At 47.4% G+C, this 18087-nt stretch overlaps 1 protein-coding gene across 2 annotated transcripts in view; it reads left to right on the top strand.

The window, feature by feature from the left end:
- The first annotated feature begins 1153 nt into the window (after nt 1–1153).
- PPP2R3A (protein phosphatase 2 regulatory subunit B''alpha) overlaps nt 1154–18087 on the top strand; it is a 49471-nt gene continuing 32537 nt past the window's right edge. Inside the window, exons 1-2 of one of the 2 annotated variants that reach the window (XM_050328102.1) lie at nt 1154–1256; nt 14567–17031. In XM_050328102.1, the coding sequence (XP_050184059.1) occupies nt 15076–17031 (1956 nt within the window). In that variant the 5' untranslated portion in view covers nt 1154–1256; nt 14567–15075. Of the gene's footprint in view, nt 1257–2796; nt 2899–14566; nt 17032–18087 lie in introns of those variants that run through there. The other variant, XM_050328101.1, reaches the window with a different exon arrangement.

Here is an 18087-nt window from a genome sequence, read left to right as displayed (position 1 = left end):
ATTTCTCCTTTTGCAGGGCAGTGGATTGGATCACAGGGCGGTATCTGTGTGTCACGTAATAAAACCGCTCCAGATTTTTTCCACTTCAAGATTCCACTTCAAGACTGGCTTGGGGTTTTTCTTAAGTCTTTGAGGGATTGAACAAAATCTCAAGAAGATAGTTAAGCATTAACTTGCTACTGCCTCCCCTGTAATCATGGAACCAAGCAGACATTCCTGTTCCCCCACAGTAGCAAATATTATATAATGGCCTCTCTTTTGATACTAAGAAAATATGAGTGTTGTCTCCTACATTTCATAATTTCACAATGTTGGGTTACTCTGTGTTCTTTGGGGCTCATCCAAGCTCAGCTGAAGTGAAGGGGAAAGTTCCTCTGGCTTTCAAACTCCACAAGTCTCCAAGGGAAAAGCACACACAGGAGCATCCTGGGTGCTCTTGCCTCTTTCATAACCTTGCCGAGATCCACCTGGGCATAGTGTGAGAACTCAGAGTGTCCAATACATCTCCTGGGAAAGATTTCCAGCTCCCTGGGGAAGAACAGCAGTCTCCCACATTTGCTATATCTCAGATTTCCTGAAAGGAAGGGGGTGAAAGACAGAAAAGGTCCGTGAGTCTCTGGAACATAACACCTTACCCAGGATACAGCAGCTTGAGGGGCTTTGTGAGGCTCCTGCCTACCCAAATGCATCCCCAACTAGGCCAGGTAAGCTGACACTGTAATTCCTGAGTTTGTTAGCTCAGGCTAATTTCTCATACTCCATGTGCTCCTTATCCCAAGTGAACTGGGGTACAATAAAGCCTGTAGGGGTCTTTTATACTGTAGCATTTTTGTATTTATATGCTACTCATGTTACATCTCTAACATCTTTAATTTAACTCGGAGTGTTCACTGAGCAAAACTGCTCTGCCCTTTCCAGAGCACAAAGGGAATCAGCCATGCTACTGTTTACAGGGTAAGTCACAGCAAGTTAATGCATAACCATCTTATTGTGATTTTGTTCAGCCCTTCAGGACTGTTTAAAAGCCCATGTGACTGAAGCACAGCTCTCTTCCACCGCATGACTGACGCGTGTTTGGCTCTGCAGTCACAGTCCCCTGCCCTGGTGTGCTCGTGCATGTGTCCCGTGCCTGGGTGTCCAGTCCTGCAGCAGAGCACCTGCACTTCTGCAAAGTGACCAAGTGCACATCCTGTCCTGCATGGCAGGAGAAGGAACTGCGAGGCCAAGAAGGGAGGAGTCCCACGAAACAGGCTCAGGTCAGTGCATTGCTTGGGTAGGAGGTATTTGCCCTTTTGGCTGTTGCCTGCCTGCACTGACCAGTGAGTAATGGTTTTTTCCTGAGCCAACTGTGATAATTTAGTGCCATGGAAGTAGTTCAGTTTCCCTCTCCAGGGAAATGAGGAAGAATGAAAGGCATTCTAAGGGGCTGTGGATGACAGGGTTGTTTCCCTCATCTCTGACAATGGAATTGAGAGGAGCTTTTGAAGACTTTTCTGTCAAGTGCTTTCTGGTGTTTTTAGAATATGCTAAAGGACTTCTAGCACATTTCAATGATACTAAAATGAAGAGGTACACCAAAAGGGAGGCATCTGTATTTGACTTTTGGGGAGGGACAGCATGGGACAAGGGAGGTACAAGGAGAAGTGCTGGGAGACAGTGTTTGTGAAGGAGAGGGAGATATAGTGGAGGTGCAACTGTTCCAGCTGAGATTTTGAGGTGCCCCATGAGGGCATGTGGGGGGGGTGGGTCAGTATGTGTGTGCAATTGAAGGGAGAGGCTCCTGCAGCCAGACAAGTTGGGAGCTCTCTTAGGAAAAGACTCCACGAGGTTGTCCTGAATATCACAGGGCTCACCTGCAGCATTGTTCAGGTGTCTCTGGGTGTCTCCTCCACAGATGATCTCTGATAATTGCAACATGATCAGATCTGCAGTGCAGGAGCACATGGGGCCTGCTTTGGGCTGAAGTGCTGCAGCTGTCTCCCCCTTCCAGCTGCACCAATAGGGCTCTTCTCCGTCTTATTTGTACTTTTTCCCCGGAGGAAGCTGCTTTGCCAGAGGGCACTACTGATGGCCAGTGAGGGCTGGAAACCCGCTGGAGCAAGAGATGAAGTAACCCTCAGTAAACTTGCACCACGAGTCCTGTGTTCAGCTCTGGGCCCCTCACTTCAAAAAAGACACTGAGGGGCTGGAGCATGTCCAGGGAAGGGCAGCAAGGCTTGTGAAAGGGAAGAGAAGTATGACGAGGAGTGGCTGAGGGAGCTGGAGCTGATCAGTCTGGAGGAGTCTCAGGGGAGACCTCAGCTCCCTGACAGCAGGGTGTGCTGAGATAGGGGCCGGTCCCTTCTGCCGTGCCTGCAGGGAGGGGGCCACAGGAGACGGCCTTAAGCTGAGATAGGGGTGATTCAGGTAAAGTATTAGAATGGGCTGCCCAGGGAGACGGTGGAGTCACCATCCCTGCGGGTGTTTGAAGAGGAGTCTGGATCTGACGCTGGGCGATGTGGTTTGGTGGTTTAGAGGTCACCGTGGCAGTGCTGGGTTGATGGTTCATCTGGATGATCATAAAGGTCTCTTCCAACCTTGACGATTCTACGATTGTATAATCGCTGGTGGATTTCATGAGGGGAAACTAAAAACCACCGTCTGCGGTGGCTGGCGAACCGCAGGCCGGGGCTGAGGCGGGGGACCAGTGGTGAGGGAGAGAGGGACTCGGGGGCTCGCTGCGGCGGGACCCTCCTCCTTCTTCCACAGCTCCTGCTCCTCCTTCTCCCGCTCCGCGGCTCTGGGCGGGCCCGGCCGTGCGGAAGGGGCGGCCGGAGCGGGCGGCGGAGCGCGCTCAGCGGCGGGAGCGGCGGCTCGGCTCGGCTCGGCATGGGACGGGACGGGGTGCTGCCGCCGCGGGTACCGGAGGGCCCGGGGCGGGAGGAGGGGCGGGGGTCGGGGCGGAGGGGCAGCCGTGGGTCGGGGTCCCTCAGGGCCCGCGCGGGGGGCCCCGGGGCGGTGTCGGTCGATGAGGAGCCGGCGCGGGAGTGGCGCTGCCGAGTCTGGGAGCGGCTCTCGGGGTGTCCCGGGAGGGTCCGTCGCGGTGTCCCGGGAGGGTCCGTCGCGGTGTCCCGGGAGGGTCCGTCGCGGTGTCCCGGGAGGGTCCGTCGCGGTGTCCCGGGGGTGCAGCGGAGCCGGCGGTGGCGGGACACGCGTGAGGTGGTGCCGCTCACCCCGCAGACCCCGGCGCTCCGCCAGGTGGAGGGGCCGGGGCTGGGAACGGTCCCAGGAGAGTTTTCCCCAAGGGCTGAGGCACAGCGGCTTTTGAGCACAGCGTGTTCCCAGCCCGGAGTGTCCCGCAGTGCCGGTGGCTGTAACGCCGGTGAAGGATCACCCCTCCTCAGGCTGGGCTGGTTTTGTAGCCGCTCCTGGGAGTTGGACCTGTGATTGTCCTCGGTGCAGTTGTGAATGAATACGTGGTCATGAAAGTAGGATTTAATTTTTTTCCCCGAAGTATTTCTTCATGAGCAGGAAAGGGAACAGCTTTGGCTGCAAGACTGCTTGTTTCACGGGCAGATGAATTCAAGATTAATTTGAGCATAAACTTGTAAAACTGAGGTTGAGTAACAAATGGAATGATTTATGAAGGAGGTGTTCCTGCTGGAGTAATTCTCTCTGCAGGTCATCAGACTGCCTGCACTGGTCTCAAGTAATGTAAACATTTTTAAGCTTCGGACTAATTATATTACCTATGTTTTTCATGCTGAAGAAGGAAGCCCTGGGAGATGTGCTGTTTTGTGCTCCCATCTTCCCAATAAATGCAGGCTAGAGAAGGATCCAAGAGGCAGGTAGTCCCCAAGGTGTTTGCTACTGAAGTGCTGCCTGCAAGGCTGGGTACATTTTCCTTGGTGGTGGTCTCATGCCTTTAGGCCACGTGATGTGATGCCTGCTTGGGGAAAAAAATCTTCCAAGCACTTAGTGAAAATAGCCTCTTCTTCTCTTGATTATTCCTTCTGAATCTCCCAAACTTGGCAGATCTGCTTGCACAAGTTGTGTATGGGGAAGCTATTTTCCTAAGAACTTTGAGGAGATGGTCAGTACTGTTAGACTTCTCTTAGTTCTGTAAAATTATATATTTAATGTCTGCTGCATACTGAGAAGTTGAAGCAAGAGACAGTGGCGGACTGCTTGTTTTTTCCCCCATTGTTTATGTATCTTGAAATGGTAACACTGTGTATCAATTGTAACTGATTTATATTTGCCTTGATATAAAATGAAAGAGAAAAGTCGAAGTTCCCTGCTGGTACAAGGCCAGTTTCCATTACCTAGACCTTTGCAACCACTGTCATGTGTTGTATTATTTTGTGCTGCTAATTCGCGCAGAGGTGCAATGTTAAAGGTAGCTGTGGGCAAAGCGCCTCAAATTACAGCTGACCAATGTGTGACTGCCAAACACTGCAGAGATTCACTGCAAAAGCGTCTACTTAATTTCCTTCAGCTGCAACCTGTGGAGCAGGTGATGAATAATGTGGTTCAGGCAGCTCAGAAAGCTCTGTGGTGGAGCCCTGCGGTCTGACACTCACTGCTGGTAGCCCTGGAGGCATAAATATGATGCTGCACAGTGGAATTTGTTTTCCCTTTCTTTTGAGGGGTGGGGTGAATGTTGATTGGTTCTTTTTTTGGTTTTAGTAAGGACAGTTCTCCATGAGGGAACTTGTTCCCCGTTGAATTACATAGAAAACCTGACTGCAGGTGACTCTGAACTTGGTACCTCCTGGTGCAGGACAGAGATTGCTTTGCCTTCGTTGTGTAAATGTTTTCCAAGACTGATTTGACTTAAATACCTGTGTACTGTTCTTCCCCTTAAGACCAGGCTTTCTCCTCTTACACTGAACTTTTCTGAAGGCTAAATAAGAGCTTAGATCCCGTGCTCCAATTCTGTCAGAAACTGGACAGTAAAGTAGAACTGTGGGAGGAAGGGAATTTTCTCATCCATAATTAAGGTAGTTAAGTGCTGTCATAAAGAACTGTTGTCATGTGTGTTAAGGGACAAGATTCTTCCACGAGACTTCACTGCTGTATTTCCTCTGCTGCTTATGTCCCTGGGTCTGGTTTGTGGAATTTCTCCTGCACGACTGTCAGGGCAGTTGTGATTCAGCAGGTGCTTTGCTTAGACCATATGAAACACTTTGTAATGTCAAAGACTTTAGAAAATCAGGCCTTGAGCACCAACACCTGATGTATTCCCTTTGCAGCGTAAGATGAGGGAAACACTGGAAATAAGTCAGTGTTTAAGTAGCATATAAATACTTTACTGATGAAGAAGTTAGTAATTTGGATTGCAGAGTAGTGTATGAATAGGATGCAGGAGGCAATACCTGAAGTCACACATGTAAAACACAGGCTAGTTAAAAAGACTGTTCAATGAACATGCAGCTTCATGAACGTGAACTCAGCTGTTCACTTAAAATAAGAGAGTCTTTACATTTATCTGGTTTTCAGTTTGTTTTTTTTCCTGTGTGTATTGCTTGTATTTTTAACCTGGTTCTGTTTGAATACACAGGAAGAAGAGAGAAACAAATCATGAAAGATTTTGTTTGTTTTGTAAAGCTCCCTGGGTTAGTAAAGATACAGGGGAAATTACTTCCTCTGTCTTACCGAGTGACAGGCTAAAACACCCTTAATTTTCCTTAGGAGAGGAAAGGGGATAGAAAAGTTGTGCTCTTTTAAATCCTGTGTTGCTTTGATCTCACCGGTCTGTGCCTCTGGGGTGGCTCATGGAAGGCCCAGGCAGAAGGAGCTGTAGCAGTGCCAGACCTGTTGGATACCAGGACATGCTGCACCTTTTGGTGTAATTTGTTACGTTTCAACAGCTGCTCCTCTTCCCAGTGCGAGAGGGAGCCTGGCAGGAACAGGCTTGTGGAAGGTGTGACTGCAGGGAATGACTGCCTGCTCCTGGGATTGTGCCTCAGAGGAGAGGGTGGCACTGCAGCACCCAGCCAGAGCTCCTTCAGTTCCCTGTTCTCATTGCTGACCCAGGGAAGAGCTACAGCGCTCCAGCTGGGAACCACCCTGGAGAAATGGCCTGTCACCTTAGACAAAGAGAACTCAACCCAAATCCTGAGTGCCTGAGGACTGGAGTGAGTAAAGAGCAGTGTGATAGAAAGACATGGAGAGGTTGGGTAGGACAGCAGTGAGAAATGCATGAGCCCTGAATAGATGGGCAGTGAATGAAAACAACTTTTTGTTTTAGTTGTTATTGTATTAGGAATGTGTTTTCTGCAGATCACTAGCCCATAGCTAGTTTGCTGTAGGGGAAATGGAACTTCGAAGTAAGTTTCCAAAGATGGTTTCAGGGAATCTATAGGTTGTGCCCTCAGTATCAGCAAAGGTTAATGACTGAGGGAATGCTGTCTTGGACACAACTCTTCCTTTGTTGTTTTAACACTTAAGTGAAATCACTTTAATTTGTGTAAAGCAATTGGATACTGTTAATACTAAATTAACATTCCAGGGAAAATAAATGTATCTTGCTAATATGAAATTATCTCTTTCCATATAAGGTTATAAACAACCAGGAGACACATTACTTAACCAAGCAGGCTTTCTGACCTCTGCTCTGAGCCTCACTAATTACGAGCTTTTGAAGCTTGTTCACCTCCAGCGTTTGACTGGTTGGTCACCTCGTTTTCTGTCAGCGTGTCAGAGCTCAGGCTTTAACATTGTTTTGACTCGTGCCTTGCCAAGCTTCATGTTTGTTAATGTACTGGGGGCCTGCTAAGTGAGAGAGGTTAAACAGGGGTTCTACACAGACACGGGGCTGGAACAATAATTAGTTGACAAAGTATTTATGGATAATGGGTTGGCATTATGTGGAAAACTCGTGTGAGCTTTTAATCTCTTGGTGTCTCATCTGTATAACTGGAAACCAGTCTCGTGGGGCACAGATTCCTGTCAGTTTTAGTTCCAAGACTGTGCAAATAGAATGTTGAAGAAAGGTATTCCAGAAAAGCTGAAAAGGGTGACATCTTTTTTGACATTATTAACCACCCTCCTCTGCAGTGACAGGCTTTGCACAGCCCGTCCATCAGTGCTGCACAGCAGAGTTCGGGTGTGCTTGTGTTCGAGGACCTGCGTGGGGGTGTTTGTGAAGGGAATAGAGGCACTGGAATATTGGATTACCCTGTGACTTAACCTGAAGGAATTACAATGAATAATACTGCATTCACAGATGGCTAGTCAGTAATTTAGAACAATAGTTTAAGGTCTAGTGCCAGGTTTATTTTTAAAAGCCAGTGCAGTCTATTATTATCGATACCAGCCGAAATCTGAGTGCTGGGCTTGCCTTACGTTGCTGCTGGAAATGTGGAGAGGTTGTATTTGAGTTATGTTGGGGGGTTCTTTTTTAGGGTAAATCTATCAAAACAGATTTCCTGATGTAAAACTGGACTTCTCCAAGTCCACCCTGACTGCAAAGCAGTGTTAATCACCCTGGCAGGGCCACTGATTCTCAAGGTCATGTCTGCCTGGAAACCTGGCTTGATAAGTGCTCTCCTTGCAGTGACCCCCGTGGTTCACTGAGGGAATGCTCAAGTGCAGCTACAGCTGGTAAAGTTCGATGGTCTGAGGCTCTTTGACAAGAAATCACAAGAGACAAACAGGCAAAAATTCTGCTGTCTCTGGATTTTCAAGGAGAGGTTAACAAAGGACTTTGTTGATGCGTCTCACAGGAAATTAACTGCTGTGGAATAGGAGCATAGCTTTTCCAGTAATTAATACCTGGAAAGGTGTGGGAAGGACTATCAGCTATTCCAGTGAAAAGTGATCACTAGTGCAATCCCAGGGGGATCTGTGTTCACGCTTGTGATTTCAGCATAGTTATAAATGGCCTGGAAGAGAGGCTGAGTAATGAAGTGACAGTATATGCTGAAAAACATGGAATTCAGGGAGCAGAAACAAGAACTGGCTGGAGTTACAGAAGGTTCTTGCAATACTTGGTTGTAGGCAAGTGGTACTTGATACCAGTGGATGTAAAATAATGTGCACGGGGATAAACAACTAATTGTGTCTGTGCAGTGATGAGCTCATGGGAATCTGTGCCGTTGAGGAAAGAGATCTGTTAAACAATGCAGATAAAACTTTGTGAAACTCACTCAACAGCAGTGAAAAAAGCGGCACGTAGAAATGACAGATCTCTAGGAAAAGGAAAGGGAGTAAAACAGAATGTCATGCTGTAAATCCATGATGGTTTTGTGTAATGAATAACATACTCCCTCAAAAGGGACAGACACTCTCTCCTCTCCAAAGAGTTGTAGTTAAGATCAGGGAAAAGCACCTGATTGAAGGGCTTGTGTAAAATCAGTAACCAAATAAACTGCAGTTTAGCCTGGAAAATAGATGGATGATGAAAGGAGGGATTGTGATAGCAATCTGCAAGCGGGGATATCAAGTAATTGTTGCCTGTTTATTTTGTCACCCCAACACAGCAAGAATTAAAGGGTATCAAGTGGTGCCCATGCCAAAGGTGGTAGCTTTCGACAGAGGAGGTGTTAAAAATGGCCCCTTGGTTTCCCAGAACCTTTCTGTGTCCATGTCACCCTTTGATGGGACATTTCACAGGTTTGCTCCGTGTGTGCCTGTTTTAACCTGCTTCTGGTGGCATTGATCACCTGGTTGTTATGTTAGAGGAGAAGGTGAATAGTCAGAGCCCTCTACCCTTTTCATGCCACCCATGATTTCGTAGATTGTCGTATTCTTCTAAAGCCACCTCTTTTCCAGTCTGAGATGCCTGGTCCTACTCCCTCATTCCTCATAGACAAGCTGTTCAAGACCTTTGGATTGTCGTCGTTGCCCATCTCTGAACCCTTCTTCTAAAGCTGTATGAAAATGTTTGTCTCTAAGAGTGAACACCTTTCTCTTGCAGAGTGTTCTCTCAGAGGACAATAGTAGCTTTGTTTCCTCTTGGAAGACAGGTAGGAAGAGGGACAGAATGTATGAATTAACCCAGGTGGTTATGCCAGCAGACATTTGAGAATGTGTTATCTGAAAACAGTGAGGCTTGGAAGGGGAAAGCACTGCACAGGGATAACACTGACTTTTGAAAGGTAGTTCAGAGATTAATTTCTGCTTGTGGTTCTCATTCTGATCTGGATGTTGTGCCCAGTTTGGGTTCCTGCATCTTAAAGTGTGTAGTTGAACCAGAAAAGCTTATGAGAGCGGCACTGGAAATGATCCAAGGTACAAAGTGGCTTCTGCACACGAACAGGAAAGAGAAGGAATTCTGTAAATTCAGGGATGCTGTGCACACTGTGCAGTGCAGATCTAGTGTTTGTGCTCTCTCTCAGAAAAAGATCCTGACATATTGGAGCTTGTGAGTGACACAACTGAAAGGGGTGGTAGGTGCTGGAATGTCTCCTCCAAAGATCCTCTGGATGCAAAATGTTTCTATTGAATCTGGGGGGGGGCTCAAGCACACAGGAGGGAAATCCTCTGAAGGTTAGTAAGTACTCAGAGAGCACATCCAGCTGCACAGTTCTCTAGAGTTGCAAGCAATTGGAGGCCAGAAGAGCACTCCTAGGAAATATCGTGCATCTTTCTAATACTATTCCTTGAGCATTGGCATTTAGCCATTGTCAGAGACAGATACAGTTTTTCCTGTGTTCTTGTGTCATCCTGAGGGATGGGATTCACCTGATATAAGTGGTCATCTCAAAATAAGATTGGTTTTTAAGTTCAGTGGGTTGATTTTTGAGGTGCCTGCCTCTCTGCATTGCCTACACACAGCACCAAACACTTCACTGCTGTGTGGGTGAGGGAGAGGAATCCCACCCCTTCTATGTTTTTTGTTAGAACAGGAGCAAATTACACACAGAACTCAGAAAATAACTTACAGCAAAGGCTTTGTAGATATCTCTCTTCCAGACTCTCCCTGGCAGTTCTGTTAAAGGCTAAGAGGTGATTTGATTATAGTGTGTCAGTACTTGTAGGTGAGGAAATTTGTTTTCCTGAAAGCCCTTTTAATTTAGCACAAGAAAGTGGGATAACTGTTTGCTGGAACCTGGTGTGCAACATACTCAAATGGGAAATAATGACCCCTTTTCTAGGGTGCATGTAAGTAAATATTGAAGCACTTGAGAATATGAAGGAGCTCCTCTGGTTCAAACAGGAGTGCTCAGTCTGAACAGGTCACATCCTCTGACCTGGGTTAGGAGGCAAGGCAGGATTTGTAGCCATCCCAGTTAGTTGCAGTCTCTGAAGCATAAAATGGAGCTAAAACCTCTTGGAACTGAACTCTGGTTGCCTCAGCAGTGTCAGTGGTATAGGCCCCCCTGATCCCAGAACTGTACAGGTGTAATTGTGAATGATTTGTTTTACTGTACCTGAAATGTGCATCAAATTCTGCTGGTCGTGAGGGCTGTAAAGTTAGCACAGCTGCAGTTCCCACCTAAGTCCCATGTAGAAAAAAGTTCTGCTACCACTGAGGACATCAAAATATGTAAATATGTAAGAAATACAGAACAGAGGAGCAACTCAGATGGTTGGATTTTTTTCTCTCTGAACTTCTTCAGTGTAGGAAGAAATGTTATTCTTTTTAGTCTCCTGTTCATTTTGGAAGGTAATTAATTGTGCAAGTGATAGCAATTTGAACCCCATTAAAGGAACTGATCTACAAAATCATTTATTAAATGGCTGGTTGTAAAACTTCTGCTTAATTCAGCAGAAGTGGATTTGTCATAAAAATTCATTTGAAAACAGGCTTTGCTTTGTTATTTGCCCACGTTTGTCTTCTGTAATCAATATAGTTTGCTCCCAAATCTGCTTTGTTCAGTAAACTCTAAACAAAAATCAAGCATTCCTAAATAAGAGGATGCACTTAAAATTTGCTTTTTGGCACCCTGAGATCCTCTAGGAGGGTAATACCTGACAATTGACTACAGAGGTAGGGTGACACTTCTGAAACTGTGCTGGGGACTGTCCAAGAGGCAAACCTGTTCTGTCTTTGTTTCCTTTTGCAGGAGAACCCAGCCGGAAGTTGATCTTCCACGGACACGAGCAGTTGCAGAGTGATCCTCTGCCATGTCCTGGTGCAGGAAGGGCTGGTTTGCTCCGGGCTGTGTGTTACGGTGGTTTCTAATTTCTGTTGCTAGTGCTGCAGATAAGGGTTCAAGAAGATTTTTGCTGAATTTGAGGCTTTCAGGGGCACTAAAGCCCTGTCCTGTAGCTTTTTCTAGACTTCAGTTTGCAAGTCAGTCAAGCACTGGCTGACAGTCCCCATCCAAACAGATTGTCATTGTTCAGTTATTGAACTCCTGCATAATCTTTGCATGAATAGGATTTCTTGTGTGTCTTATAGAATAACCTTTTATATCATTAGTCTCTGCAATAATTTTTTCCTTTGCAAAGTGATTCATGTCATTTTGCAGATAGGACAGATATAAAGCATTATTCTGCGGTCCCACAAGAAGCCCCATTCATTGACAGTTTGTGTTGTGAAGCCAGCCCTGTCGCCTCGGGGCTGGGGTTGGTTTCGTGGCAGCCATCCCAATCACAGAACCTTTCTGCAGTGTTTCTGAACTGGGGGCTGTTCCAGAGTCAAACTGGAATGAAGTGCCTGCCTGGAAAGAACCAAGTAGGGAAGTTTCTTGGTGCATTTGGTCTTTTCATTCTACTCATAAACAGTAGGTTTTAACCACCCACCAAAAGTCCCAACAAAAGCCCAGTCAAGCTCAGCTTGAGGTCAGGTTCCCAGATCTGGGAACGGGGATGCTCTTAGGTTTTGTCCTCACTAGGTTTACATGCTGGATCATGTTCAATGGATCCCTCTCAAATAAAACTGCGAGCTGGGCTTGTACTATCTGGGCCAAGGCAATGGGAAAATAAGAAAAATAGTTTTGCTCTGCATCTGTGGGGATTTGTGCTATTCCAACCCCAGAAGAACCTGAGCATGTTTCTGCAGACAGTGACAGTAAAGCAATTAGTAAATAACCACCGAGGAGACAGCAGTTAAACTGGTGAAAAGAGGATGTTGGGGTTTTGCTTCTGATTGTTTGATTATTCTCTGACACGGCAGTAAAAGGTGCCGACAGCAGAGGCAGGAGGGAGCCATCCTGTGTTGGCCTTGGCAAGTTGGTGTTTGGATTATGCTGGTTTGTGATTGTACCAGAGGAACACAGGCAAAATGGAAAGGGATTAGAGAGTGCAGCAAGCACTGCATAAACACCTGGAATTATTTGGGAGATATGGAGATGGTGGGAAGAGCGTTATTGTTGGGCATAGCTGGGAACACAAATTTCAACTAAAAAAAAGGGTTTAGTTTGGGAATCTGGGAGACCTTTTCATTGAAGGACTTGTGAAATAATTTTACAGATGCAAAATACACCTTCATTGTTTGAAGGTGGCTTAAAGGATTGGAGAAACTGGCTTAGTCCCAGTGGAAGGGGTGGGTGTGTGGGGAGATAACCCTTGGAGCGATACAGGAGAGGGAGACAGTGAGTCTGATACATTATTACTCTAATTAAGGAATAACTTAATCAAGGTGTAATTATTTCCCAAATTAGGTATAAGCCCAAACTGTTCTTTGTTGGTAAAAGGAAGACCAGTCTCTCTGTATGGCACAGAGGAGGAAGGAGCCCTGAGGAGGTCCCATGCTTTTTCAGAAGCAATATTAATTCTTCATCAAAAACCTGCTGTCCTGAAGGTCTCTAATGTCTCTAAATATTATATAACATTTATTTCAGGGAATGCAGAAGGCTTGTCTGTAGCTGATGGATGCTCAGAAAAGAAAAAGCAGCAGACCTCTTACCCTGGATGTGTTGGAGGGAGCCTGGGGATCATTGGACTTTTTGGAGACCTGGAGCACAGGTTTTCCTGTCTTACCAGGGCCCATTAAGGCTTTGGGGAGCCAACAGTGCTGTTTTAAACTGTGGCTCTCGTTCAGCACAGGGTTTAGCACACGTGGTGGTGAAGCCTGAGAGCAGTGACTGGAGGGTGTGGAGTCTCTGGCTGGGTTTGTGTGGGTGGTGTGAGCACCCTGGGGGCTGAAAACGGCTGTGCTGCCGCCCTTTATCCCCTGGCACCTGAGTCAGGGCACACCTCACACACCTCATAGCTCTGCTCAGCCCTCCCGTGCCGGGGGGCTCTGGGGCAGTGCCAGTGGGTGGAGAGGGAGCAGGACAGGACAGGAGGAGCTGAGGAGCAGCACCCACAGTGTTTGGTGGGCAGGTGGCAGCGTGTTCAGATCCCAGCGTGGCACTGGGAGCCGTTACTGCATCCTGAATCAACTGCTTTGGTGCTTTACAGAAGCCAAGGCACAGAGTGGGAAGGTGTCCTTGCCTTTGCCTGGGCAGAGCTGCAATGAGCAGACATGGCACATCACAAACCCATCAAACAATCTGTGCTTTTCAATTTCAGATTAAGGCTTTACAATGTGGATGTTTAGGCTTGTGCTATGGCCAGTTGTTAATTAGAAGAGCCTCAAGCTCTTCAGGCACTTCCCTTCTGTGTGGTGTGTTTGTGCAGGCTCACAGCTAGAGGAGGTGGGATGGAACAGCAGGGAGGGCAGTGCTTTCATCAGGTGCAAGGCTGGCCTTTCACACAGGGAAATATTTACCTTTGAAAAAAAGAAAATAAACCCATGCTGGGGTGTGACTTAACTGGGATATAGTCATGGCTTATGAAATAGATTTCTGGTGGCACAGGAATAGAGGGTGCTTAGAATTTTACTAAGGTGTTTTAACTTGAGGCATTAGAGAAAGATGAATCTATGTCTGAAATTCAAGACCCTTAAATCTGAGATTTCATATCTTTTCATAACAAAGTTTGACAGCTTTTTCTTTCTGGTGCAGTTCTGACTGTGGTGGTAGGAAATGCAGCTGGAAATGGCTGTGCTAAGTGTAAAACACTCAATTCCTATTTTTCATAGGCTTAACCTTTATACAAACGTTACTATCCTTAATGTCTACTTCAGTGGACTTATTGTATTAAATGTGCTGCTATTTATGGGTTGTAAGAGGAAGGGAAACAGTTATTCCTCTTTACAATACTTTGCCATGGTCTCAGAGACCTTGGTGAAAGACTAATGGAAGCCATCGTGGCCTTTCCTAAAGGCCCTGCATTCTTAGAGCCATTCAGCTACTTTGCTGCAGGCTGTTTGCAGCTTTTTATAATCCAGAGAGCTTGGAAATCCTGAAAGTGCTTTTCTCTACTGCCCTGTGCCTTATCTTTAGAGCCTTGGAAAAGGAGAGTCAGGAATTCACAATAGGATCAAACTGTTTTGCTCTATTAGAATTAAAGGTAGTTTTCTGCTCAATCTGGGGAGGGGAAAAAAGCAAGTCTGAAAAAAATCAGTGAGTGGCTAAAATAGAGCTGTTAAAATGGCAGCACATAGACAGGCTGTGTATAAATATAGGCTAGCTCCTCAGCACTGCTCTTATATGGGAGATGATGTGAGAGAAGGAAGAATATCATCCTGCTCTCCCTCGGTGCAGCAGGTGTTGGTGGTGTGCTCTGGTGCCACATGTTTGGCAGCAGACAAGGCTGCAGAATCCATGGCAATGATAATGACTCTCACCTTTGTTTCTTGTTGCAGGGACCTGCACTGCCAGTGTGAGAGGGGACTCTCAAAGGCATACGTGGATTTTTTGTCTGTACCTGCTCCTTGATTGTCGGCCTTTTACTGACCCACCCAAAAAGAGAGAAGAGGGGTCGTGCAAAAACCATTGACTTGTCACTTGTGCCTAAGAACTGGCTGGATTTTATGGCACCTGCTGGAGAGGGCACCTGGACCATTGGAAATGGAGCAGCTGGTGCTGCACCTCTGCTGAGCAAGGCTTTCTGCTTGGAGTACAAGGATCAAGTTGCCTTAAGTCAAACCGTAGGCAAGTTGCACTAATTGTTGTAACTGTACCTCCAAACCCTCTCAAGACTTCTCCAGGGCTTCCCAAGGCAGTAGCTCCTCACGTGGTTTGCATGTTCCCAATTGACATTTGAATGTTTTCAACCAGCCTGGTGTGGCTGTGAGAATTGGGGGTGGACTTTTCGCTGGGAAGTTCATGGTTAGGGTCTAAAGCCCAACAACTTCCCAGCGTGGTCTGTGCTATGGCAGCGACCTACAGGCTGCTGGTGAGCTCTGTGAACTGCTACAGCAGTGTGGTGATAGACCAGCACTTCCAGCACACCGTGCACCACTGCACGGGGACCTGCCAGGTGTTCAAGCGTGGGGTGACCTGCATCGTCGCCCACCACAGTGTCTGTGCAGAGCTCAGTGTCCAAGATGCTGACCTGGACAATAAAACTCCTCTTCCTGAAAATGGACTTGCCTTGTCTGCAAATGAGGACTATCACCAAATCCTCCCAAATAATCCAAGGATCAAAAAGGGCTCTTCAGTGCAAGCCTCCAGCAGTTTAAAGGACATTACTGGTGAGGCAATAAACCTTGCCAGTGGTAAAATAAAGGAGTTCTCTTTTGAAAAGCTCAAAAACTCCTCCAATCATGTGGCCTACAGAAAGGGAAGGAAGGTTCGGTCAGAATCCTTCAGCAGACGATCCTTTGACTTTGACTTGATTTATGGGCACCTCAACAACAATGAGAACTGCCCTCCGTGTGGCTTTTTGCAGAGCCCTTCCCCTGTGGAGAAGTGGCAGGAGGGCAGTGATGCTCCAGAAGTCACCGTGAGCCCCACGGTTCCCTTCTCCCCTCATGCCTTCTCTGAAGAAAACTTCATTACCCAGATCTTGGAAAAACACAAGCTAGATGGTTCTTCTGGTGGGGATATCAAGGTGTGCTTGGACATCTTGCTCAAGTGCTCAGAGGATCTGAAGAAGTGCACGGACATAATAAAACACTGCATCAAAAGGAAATCTGCGGACAGCGTGGGTGGGGGGAACAGCAGTGACTCCCTGGCCAGTTCAGAAATGATATACATGAACCTGATGACAAGGTTTTCTTCCTACCTGAAAAAGCTGCCCTTGGAGCTGAAGCCTGTGGGGCAGAGGGAGGCGAGTGACTGGGCAGAGCTGGTGAGCTGCTTCCATGGCTTGCAGCAGAGCCCCTTTGCCCCGGTGTTCGGGGACGAGCAGCCGCCCCGCTATGAGGACATTATCCAGCTGCCATCCTCCAGTGAGGGTCCTCTGGCTCTGCCAGGAGATCAAGGGGAGCCGACAAGCACCTCTCAGTCCCTCCAAACAGGTACTGTGGCCTTTACCCCCACCTCCCCTCCCAGTGCCCCCCAGAGCAGTGAGAGAGCTGGGAAAGATGCTCTACCTCAGTCAGCGGCCCTGAGCCCTCCCGACGGCACATCCTGCACCGAGGCGCTGTACATCGAGGAGGAGGCTGATGGGGACAGAACAGCAGGGAAAGGGCAGAGGGCAGAGCACAGAGGGGGCTGGGAGAGTATGGAGCACAGCTCCCAGCGAGCTGCTGGTTCAGAGGTCCCTGCTGATGCTAAAGCAGAGCGTGCCCAGGTGGGAGACGCCAAGCTCCCCCTGGCTCCCGAGGAAGCGACTCCTTTAACACCACTCCTGGATTCTGTACTGCACGGGGCCCAGGCTGGTGTCCCCAAAGGAGCCCAGACGAGCAGTAGGGTGGACAAGGAGGAGATAGACAAACTACTGCTGGACTTGGAGTGCTTCTCCCAGAAAATGGAGAGCGCTTTGAGGGAACCCCCTCGGAAGCAGAGTGAGCCCGTGGGCGTGCAGGTGTTGGGCAGGCAGGGGAGGCAGGTTCTACCTCAGGCTCTGGAGGCCAAAAGTAAACCTGCTGACCACCCTTCTTCTCTGTCAAAAATCATGGAAACCAATGGTCACAAAATGGAAGAGGACGACAAAGCCTTTTTACTGCGGATCCTGGAAAGCATTGAGGATTTTGCCCAGGAGCTGGTGGAATTCCAGACAGGCAAGGGAAGCTTGTCTAAGGAGAGGGAAGTGATGCAGATTATTCAGGAAACTTTAGCAACTCCTTCACAGTCCCTCCTTGCAGGGAAAAAAAGCCATGCTGGGCCTGCCTGCAGAGACTCTGTCCCAGCTTCAGTTCAGCAGGCCCCAGAGGTGGTTAAGGTAAGAGAACTGAACTTCTGAGGGGAGAGTGAGTAAAACAAGCATGGAGAAGTGTGGAAAAAAAATACATCTGCTAAATGATTCATTGTGCTTTGGATGCTGCAGTGTGGAATAATGTGTTCAACCTGGCAGAAATGTAGCGTTTACTGAAATGCAAACAAAAAAAAGGAAACTAAAGCCCCGTAGCAAACAAAATAGACCTTGATGGGCAGTGTCACCTTTGAGCTTGAGCCTTTCCTGCTGGTGCTCCTGTAGACTGACTGGTTTAAATGGGTCCTATATGGTAGAGGGTAGTAATAATTACTTTAATAAGTACTTTACTTCTGGGATCAGCTATGGATTGGGCTGCCTCTCACCAGTTCAGGGAGAACTGAATGTTCCATCTCTCCCTTTCCCATCTTGGAGCAGACTTGTCCTCCTCATCACCAGTTCCTAAAGAGAGAGAGCCTCCATGGCACAAAGGGCAAATCTAGGAAGGTTTAATTTTCTTTTTCCTGTCCCCAGTGCATGGAGTCGTGGTGGAGTCTGCATCTCTCAAATGAGGTGTAGGTTTTCCCAGGAAAAAGGGTCTTTAGAGGGAAGCCAAGGCTGGCTGTGCAGCACTCAGTGTTTTCATTTGGTAACAACTGCCAGATTTCAAGAGAACTCATTGTCTTTATTCCAAGGGTTCATTAAGTGTGGAGAGGACTGTCCAAAGATTCCGAAATGCACCTTCCACACAGGCACTGAAAGAGTGCCCAGGTTATCAGTGAACTTTCACAGCTCCTTCCAGCTGGAGCATGATGTGCATGATTTGAAAACTGTCCACTTGCCCCAAAATACAGATATTTGGTACATTCTGAAAGGGGACGGGTAGGGTGTGTCTGACCCTAAATGACAGTGCTGAGATCTTTTTAGATGAGGCTAAACGAGTGTTTCTGCTGTTGCTCTGGGCAACTTTGCTCACAGGAAATGGTGGGCATAACCTTGTCTGATATTTCCAGCAAGGGAAAGAGTATTTTTTTCTCAGAGGGTGTAGAATTAAATAGCTCCAAAAGCTCTGGAGTGATCTCTTGA

The sequence above is a fragment of the Myiozetetes cayanensis genome, unplaced genomic scaffold (assembly GCF_022539395.1).
Source record: "Myiozetetes cayanensis isolate MyiCay16 unplaced genomic scaffold, myiCay2020 scf36, whole genome shotgun sequence".
NCBI lineage: Eukaryota > Metazoa > Chordata > Aves > Passeriformes > Tyrannidae > Myiozetetes > Myiozetetes cayanensis.
The sequence above is the reverse complement of the archived record's forward strand: the minus strand, read 5'-3'. Positions and strand labels throughout refer to the sequence as shown.